We start from the raw sequence: 9245 nt of genomic DNA, 5'->3' as shown, positions 1-9245 counted from the left end.
AACTCAAGCCGTCATATATATATATATATATATATATATATTTTTTATACATATATTTATATTATTTTTATACAAGATGTGGACATATTTATATATAGTTACTTTTGTAGATATACAGTTTAAAATAAATTTTTATTAATATATTTATTTTTATATTATATATATTTTGTCATATATACATTTTTATATCAATGTAAAAAATGTATTTCATATAAGACATAGATTAAATTAAAGATATATGTTTTTATATAAAAAGCAAAAAAATAAATTGTTTAAAAAAATTACGACTGTCCTGTGGATTTATTTTGATTGTGACAGAATCTTAGTGCCATTTTGTGCTTGTGTGACATGTTGGTGGAATATACTGTACTGTATATAAGGCCTGGTTACTGAATATAACACCTGATTATTGTATATAAATGACTGTATATCAGGCCTGGTTACAGTATCTGTAGATCTGCCTCTTGCTGCCTGAAGATTTTACAGTAAATCCATAACATGAATGGGGAGAGGAAACAACACACACACATATTAAATTTGGGTCTAATTTTGGGTCAAATTAACTTTAACGTATCACTAAACTCATCCTATATGCAAATAACCGTATTGTAACTACTTTGCTTTGAAGAGGGGCTAAAACCATCTTCAAAACCAAGAACTCCTTCTTGACCAGCAGAATTGAAAAAAAAACTCAATGCTGGAGAATTCTTAATCCATCACAATCAAGTTAATTGCCTATCTAACTATAATAATAATTCAATCATTTCAACTTCTAAGAATTCACAGGTAACATATCATATCTAATTCTTCCATTTCCAATTAAATTCCATTCCAAATATTTAGTAATATTTCATAAAATAAAGTCTCTTAATCCTTTGTTGTTCCTTAAACTCTGTTCAAAGATGGTGACTGTAAAGTCGTTAGTAAAGGTGTTGTCCCAAGTATAATTCTTTGAGGTGATTAAACCCAAGGACAGGAACTTCGTGTACTTCTACTTCCAATATATCATATTGTCCTTGTCTCTTATCATCTTGTGATTGTCAATAAAAAATATTCCTTTAAGATCACCATCATCATCACCATCATCATCATCACACAAACATGTGGTAAGTTCTTTAATCTTATTGACTGTATGTAGCCTTGTACTACATCTTCATTACCATGTAGTTTCATTAAACATTTTCTCTATAATTCCACAATAATTATATAACTTTACTATTACTTCCATACCCCAACCAGACTAAGGGGTAGATTCACTAACAGAGCCAGTGTCGGACTGGCCCACCGGGATATCAGGAAAACTCCGGGTGGACCCAGGTGTCAGTGGCCCCTCGTGCTGCTAAACTTTTGGCCTATTTCATGGCAATTCTCTATTTCTATGAGAACAAAGATGCTAAATAGATGGAATGATTGATTATAGTATGTAAAGAAAACAGACTAGGAGAATAGAGGTTGATTGAGGAGATGAAGAATATTAGTACTGAGAGTGGGTCTCTGGTCTAAGGTTTTATGGTGGGCCCCTGGTCTAAGGTTTTTGGGTGTGCCATAAGTGTCCCAGTCCGACACTGGACAGAGATATGTTGGGAATGTATTGTTTTTTTAATAATACATTCAGAACCCAGTTTTAGTTAGAAGACTGCAGACTAACACTTGATATAAGAAATAGATTTTTTTCATATAATATATTGAGAAAAAGAATGCGATTTTTGCTGGGAATCTATATGCCTGCAAGTCTGACCCGTCTGTTATGGGGAAAGAAAGGTTTGCCGAGGGATTATATTTAGAAATGGGTTTTGGAGAATAATAAAAGTATATGAGTTAGGAATGTATTGTTTTACTCGCTTAATAATACATTCAGAACCCAGTTTTAGTTAGAAGACTGCAGACCTGTAAGTCTAACATGTAAATGGAGGAATGTATCTAGATGTGTATTGAGGGATGTGTTTTGGTGACTGATATAAGAACTAGATGGCACTGTGTCCTGGTGATCATAACTAATGGTCTAACCCCAAGGTGCATTAGTCTTGGGAATTGCACAGGTTTAACAATGTTCTGCTTCCCTCCCCCAGATTCATCTAAATCACAATCAATCACATTGAAAACACAATCACACAATAAAGGTTGAACTCAAATCCAATGATATAGAGAACCAAAAGAATGTTCCAATGAGAAGAAGAAAGAACAGTATGTGCAAGGAATTCCTGAGATGCTTCGGCTCATTTGTTCTAGGCATGTTCTTGGCCATAGCATTTGCCTTCTTCACTCTGTTTGTGAAGAGCTACAGCCTGGACATCTGCATCATCGCCAGCGCCTTTATTGGAGTTTTCCTATCTCTCGGCATGGCGTTTTTTGAGCAGATTCGTGTAATTGTATTCCTAACACTACCACAGATATTTGCAGGTAAGTTCCACGGGTTTGGCTTTAGCTTATATATATAATTGGGTCTAGGGGGAGGAGTTGAGACATTTCTGGTCTGAACCAGCCTTGCAAACTCTATTTGTGTTCCCTATGAAGAGAAGGGGAATGGGTGATTTATTTGTGGGGAGGAAAGGAGGTCTCATCATCAGCATAGGAACTTTAATGTAGGGGCAGTCAGGCTATGGAATAATAAGAATGATTAATTCTCCCATCTCTCCCAGCTCAAGGCAAGAACCTGATTATTGCACTGGCCTTTTCACTGACCATCCAAGGACCCGCCGGAAATATCCTGGAGAATTACAAGCGGGTGTTGGAAGCTTCCTCGTGCGGGTTGCAGTTGGCTGTGAATCAGACCTTAGAAGTTGTTCAGGAGATGAAAGCGCCTGTGATGAGTAAGTAACGGAAGAGCGGTGGGTGTAGCAAGTAGGTTAGATCCCAATCTACCTTTTGGGCACTTGAAGGTGACCCTACAGGTGCAGATCTGGTCAGAATCTGGGTGGATGGAGACAGGGGCTGCAGTCACATTTGGGTGTCTGACAAGATGGACAGATCAGTGCTATTTGCCCATGGCAGTATATGTGACAGAAAGTGCAATTACGTGAGTCTCACACTCGTTTCTCTCTTTCCAGGGGCTTTGGACAAGATCAAGTCCATTGCTGGTAACTTTAAAAATGTCTCCAACTGGTCACAAGGCTTCTTTACTGCCCTACAGGAGGGCCTGAGACGTATAGGTGAGAAACCCTCGAATTGTGTGTGCCCAATCAATGATACCTTGTTGCTCCGTGGTACCTGGCGTGGCATCAATACTGATACTAAACTCGCCTTCTAATCCTCCCGTCCTTCCCAGGCCGAGACTTGAGAGCGGCGTGGTCATACCTGTACAACATGGGAACTATCTGCAATGAGGAGTTAGGGAACCCGAGCAAGAAATGTTACCAGAAATTCGATACGGCCAAGCAGACTTGTACCGATAATGCCGGGTTGTTTGGCTTCGTCTGCGGCATTATAGACACATTTCGGCCCCTGTGTGCACTGGCTGGAGTTAAGTTACAATTCACCCCAATCTGATATGTTCTGCTCTAGTTCTTTCTCCTGGATTAATGACAAATTCTAATGAATCCAACTTCGTCTTTCCCACAGTTCCGTGCATGGGCCCCGACTTTGTTCAGACTCACGTCAGTCGACTGAAGGTGAGTGACGCAGATTTGGTGGGTGGGTTGGTTGCTATGAGTTACTAAGCAAGGAGGTCTGTTTGGACACTGTGTGTGGGATTTAAGGATCCAGCCCTTGTTCTATAAGAAAATTCCCATCTCTGCACTTTCCTTACAGCGGCCGATTCCGTCCTTAACAAGTTCAAGGATCACTTTCTGTTTAATATCACTGTCATCCACGACTTTGATATCAACGTCAGCGCCACCGACGTGATCAACGTGGCAGAGCAGATTATGGACGAGGTGAACGCCAGTATAGAGCCTTACCTGGAGATTATTGGACTGGCCCAGTATTTTGTGCTCTTCTTCTGCCTTTACTCCTTCATTCGGTAGGTCCAATTCCTCTGTTCTTACCGTTGGTTCTGATTGAGTTCTGCCCCCCATTTCCCATGAGTATCTGCTAAGTCCTGTAGGGGGGGACAGTGAGTATCGGATATATATATATATATATATATATATATATATACAGAGAATCATAATACAGTGGGCATTGTAGCTTTCATTCCTGCTCCCCTTCCCACTCTCTCTCCTATAATGTTACTTAAGGAATTACCCATTCTAATTGGATTTCTCATTGATCTGCAGGGCGGCGCTATATCGCAGGAATTACCTGCTCAATGACAAGCACGACAATTTCTACATCACTAAGAACTTTATGAAGCTGAATGAGCTGAGAGTGAAGACTGGTGCTCCCTCTCTGTTACCCCTGAACATGAAGGAGCAATCTCTCTACGTCTCACCTGGTGAGTCCCAATTCTTTTCAGTAACACCCCCCACTCATTCACTATAGTACAGACCCCTCTATGCTTAGTGACCCCCACTACTCAATATAATTACCCAACTCTCAATAATAAAGGTACCTGCCACTTACTGGCTATAACTACCACTCACTTAACTACTCAATCACAAGTTTACTCACCCCATAGTCTTTATAGTAACCACAAACCAATATTAGCCGACTGTATTACATTTAGGAAACCCACTTTGTCTGTCCCAGCCTCCATTTTCTCATGAGTCTCTCTCATTCCTACAGTTTCCCTGAAGATGACGTCAATTGAGAAGAAGATGTTGACCGGTTTCTTGGGGATTGTGCCGTACATAATAGGCTCCATCTTCATCATTGTGACAGATTTCAGAGCCTACTTTTTGCTAGGGAAGGCACATGAACATCTCAGTGGCAATATAACGGTGACAGGTAAGAGGGTTACTAGTCTGCTCTTTCACATTGGACAGGGAGGGGGCTGCCTATAAGTGAGAGGTAATAATTTTTTTTCCTCCATTAGCTCCTCTAATCTTCAACGTCACCATAACAGGTTCAAATTTCTTCAGCGACTTCTTTAAACAAATAATATCCTCATTTGAGGATATGGTAAGTGGACAAGTGAAGATTCTTACATCCAAGTGTTTGGTTACCACATCAAAGCCGGACTTCCGGGGCTACATAATTATTGGTAAGTATAGTTTTAGGTTATCTCTTACAGTCTCCATCTTGCCTTCTGTCTCCATCTTGTTCTACTGTCTCCATCGTTACCTACTGTTTCCATCTTGTCCTACTGTCTCCATCTTGCCCTACTATCTCCATCTTGCCCCACTGTCTCCATCTTCTCCTACTGGCACCATCTTGCCCTTCTACTAGGCTTCGTTCTTCCTTCCTACAACATTTAACCCTTATTCTAATCCTCAGAGACTCCAGTGATGAGGAGCAGGTCGAGCTGTGGCTGGAGGAAAGAGGCAGGAGTAAGAGGTTCAGGAAAGTGCAAAACACTGAGGAAGATGAGGACTCGGACTCCTCCATCGAATTAAGGTAAGAGCTTGTAGAACCTCAGAAAGGGTGAAAGCCATAAATAAGAGAAAGGAAGCCCCATTAGATATTGCAGAACTCTTCTTATTTTGCAAGTGTGGCTGCTCATTGGTTATAAATAGGTTAAAGAGGAAATTAGCATAAACTTTTTGTATTTTGCAGTCAGGGTATGTTTGGGGAGGGCTCTCAGCTGACATTTAACCCTTTGTACTTGCAGTGATGCCGACTATGAGTACCAGGAGCAATCCCCATCAAGTGACAGCTCGGACGAGGAGACTCTAGATGAAGCATTTTCCAAGTTGACGAAGATGAAGAAAAAAGGCATCCCAAGGAAATTGTATCAGAGGCGCTGAGCTATAGCAAGACTAGGGGACAATAAAGGAAGGGACTGATCCCAACACTCATTCTCCTTGGATTTAGAAAAATGCCCAACTGCAGAGAAGAAACGCAATGTTTTGTACAGAAATGAGTCCTCGTCGGCTGGGACACACCAGATTCACAGCCCCCAAAGTGGGTGGGTCTTACCCAAAGTGGGTGAGATATTGGGTGGTTTGGGGGCTGTGTCTTTGGCTTGTGACTTGGTCCCTGAAAGTGTAATCTAAAATCTAAATAAAATATCTTTTATATTTTTTCACAAAGCAACTTGAGTGCAACAGCTTTCTGTTTTACAAATCTAAATATGTATCATTTTATAGATTTTAATTTATATATTTATATTATTTTAATTTCATACATGTATTTTATTTGTATAGTTTTATATATATCCTTGATAAAGGCCCCAATGTGGGCTGAAATGTTGGATACACGAGTGATACTTAATAAAATTTTTGATCACAAGAATTTTTTGGAGTGCGGGTCCATTCTGAAGGCTTTATATATATATTTATATTTTTTTATACATATATTTATATTATTTTTATACAAGATGTGGACATATTTATATATAGTTACTTTTGTAGATATACAGTTTAAAATACATTTTTATTAGTAGATTTATTTTTTATATTATTTTAATGTCATATATACATTTTTATATCAATGTAAAAAATTAATTTCGTATATATTTTTAAGACATATTAAATTAAAGATATATATTTTTATATAAAAAGCAAAAAAATAAATTGTTTTACAAAAAATGACGACTGTCCTGTGGATTTACTGTGATTGTGACAGAATCGTAAGGCCATTTTGTGCTTGTGTGACATGTTGGGGGAATATACTGAAGCTTTGTACAAGCGGAACTGTACATTGCTGACAAGACGTGTCCCCAACTGCTCGTCTGTTCAGGGATGGTTGTTCCCGTTTGGCATAAATGGCCTCCTGCATTGTCCTATCCTGCACTCTATAATCTATTGATCCCCAGTAATGACCTCTCCCTCCCTCTTCACTGGATCCTCAGGGACTCAGGGTGGGGCCACAGGCTCCAACATTTGCTCAGAATTCCTTAAATATGACAGGAGGGGCATGAGTGGGCTGTACTGTATATAAGGCCTGGTTACTGTATATAACACCTGATTATTGTATATAAATGAGTGTATATCAGGTCTGGTTACTGTATCTGTATATCTGCCTCTTGGTGCCTGAAGATTTTACATTAAATCCATAACATGAACGGGGAGAGGAAACAACACACACACATATTAAATTTGGGTCTAGAACTTAGAGGGGCCCTTGGGGGCCCAGTGCAATTAGAAACAAGAGGGTGTCTATACATACATGGTTGTGTATCTACTCACACTGGTACATTGAAAGGCTTTTGGAGCAACACATTAGATTTAAACACATGGGGAGGGGGACCCTAGCTTTCCTACATCTATCGGGGTCCCCTAATTCCAACCCTACACACGGTCGGTACGGGGTCAATCCTGCTCCAACAGAACCGGGTGCCGAGTGCTGGAGAGGGACGAGGGACTTAAGAAGTGGAGCCGTTAACTCTCAAAGCTTCACGTTTTTATCAACTGCCAACATCATGAATTTTGTTACAACACCAATAATGTTAATTACAATTAGAAAAGAACCCTGAAAAATTTTACTTTTTTTAACGTTTACGTATCCTTTAATAAAGACATAGTAACAGATATACGACATTCTCCCTATTGCGTCATCACTTGCTATTATTATTATTATTAAGATACAAAAGAAAGTCATTCAGACATCTCCATGGTAACGTTAGGTCATTGTGATGTCATAATGACAATAGCAGAGGTCCATCTGTCTCCACCTGGGGTGGGCGTGGCATAGTGATGTCATAATGACCCCAGCTATATATATAGCAGCAACACCAGTGCAGCCGCTATCAGTTGTTGGAGGATTAGCTACCGAGCAGAACTGTTGTGTCTGTTTTGTACTAATCAACCAACTGAATTCTACATCTTTGTAAGTATAAAGCTTGAAACTAACGGAACTGGGGAATTCAGTTGGGGCTGTGAATTTGCAGCCACAATAAGGATATTGGGGGAGGTTGGTTGGGGGTAGGGATGCACCAAATCCACTTTTTTGGATTCGGCCGAACCCCCGAATCCTTGGCGAAAGATTCGGCCGAATACCGAACCGAATCCAAATCCTAATTTGCATATGCAAATAAGGGGTGGGAAGGGAAAATCTTTTTTAACTTCCTTGCTTTGTGTCAAAAAGTCACGCATTTGCATATGCAAATTCAGATTCGGTTCGGCCTGGCAGAATGATTCGGCCGAATCCTGCTGAAAAGGCCGAATCCTGGCCGAATCCCGAATTCGGTGCATCCCTAGTTGGGGGATTGTATTTAGAAATAGAGTTTGGTGGATGATGTCATAGTTAGTATTATGGGATGGAGCTTGTCAGACAGATGGACTTGGGCTATAAATGGACAGGTGATGGGGTAGTTTGGAGGCTGGGCAGTGTCTTAATTCCCCCTTTAATTTCATTTCATACATAATTATATATTAGTAAAGTTTATTAACCCTGGGATTTAGCCATTTACCAATCAGAGGCAAGGTAACTTTAGGTCACTGTGATGTCATAATGACTACACAGTGACCTAAAGCAAGGTAACTATAGGTCACTGTGATGTCATAATGACTACACAGTGACCTAAAGCAAGGTAACTTTAGGTCACTGTGATGTCATAATGACTAACATAAGAAAGCCTTTCATGATATGGGCGGGGCATAGTGATGTCATAATGACCTCATCTGTTTATCTAGTATCACACCTGAACTCATTTCATTTAGTTGCGGATTAGCTATTGGACAGAGCTCCTAGAGACTGCTCAATACTAATCTTCATATTATTTATTTATTCAACATCTTTAACGAGTAAGTAATAGAGAAACCTCTTTTCATTGGTTACTTATAGTCCAAGTATAACACTTAATATAAGAAATCGATTTTTTTCCCATAATATATTGAGGAAAACAATGCGATTTTAGCTGGGAACCTATAGGCCTGCAAGTCTGACCTGTCTGTTATGGGGAAAGAAAGGTTTGCTGAGGGATTATATTTAGAAATGGGTTTTGAAGAATAATAAAATTATGTGAGTTATGAATGTATTGTTTTTCTCATTTAATAATACATTCAGAACCCAGTTTTAGTTAGAAGACTGCAGACCTGTAAGTCTAACATGTAAATGGAGGAATGTATCTAGATGTGTATTGAGGGGTGTGTTTTGGTGACTGATATAAGAACTAGATGGCACTGTGTCCTGGTGATCATAACTAATGGTCTAACCCCAAGGTGCATTAGTCTTGGGAATTGCACAGGTTTAACAATGTTCTGCTTCCCTCCCTCAGATTCATCTAAATCACAATCAATCAGAATCAATCAAATCAATCACATCGA

General features: G+C 39.5%; 1 protein-coding gene across 1 annotated transcript; it reads left to right on the top strand.

Annotated features, from left to right (window-relative positions):
- Positions 1-2099: 2099 nt before the first annotated feature.
- LOC108706014 (DC-STAMP domain-containing protein 2-like) lies at positions 2100-4903 on the top strand (the record flags this gene model as incomplete). Its single annotated transcript, XM_041585478.1, has 8 exons — positions 2100-2400; positions 2640-2810; positions 3048-3149; positions 3266-3458; positions 3557-3612; positions 3748-3958; positions 4215-4372; positions 4663-4903. Coding segments are annotated over 8 exons (1410 nt in total), but the record flags the coding sequence as incomplete, so codon positions are not given.
- Between the last annotated feature and the right edge of the window lie 4342 nt (positions 4904-9245).

This window comes from Xenopus laevis, chromosome 3L, assembly GCF_017654675.1.
Source record: "Xenopus laevis strain J_2021 chromosome 3L, Xenopus_laevis_v10.1, whole genome shotgun sequence".
Taxonomy (NCBI): domain Eukaryota; kingdom Metazoa; phylum Chordata; class Amphibia; order Anura; family Pipidae; genus Xenopus; species Xenopus laevis.
Note: the sequence above shows the minus strand (reverse complement) of the source record. Positions and strands in the feature narration are given on the sequence as shown.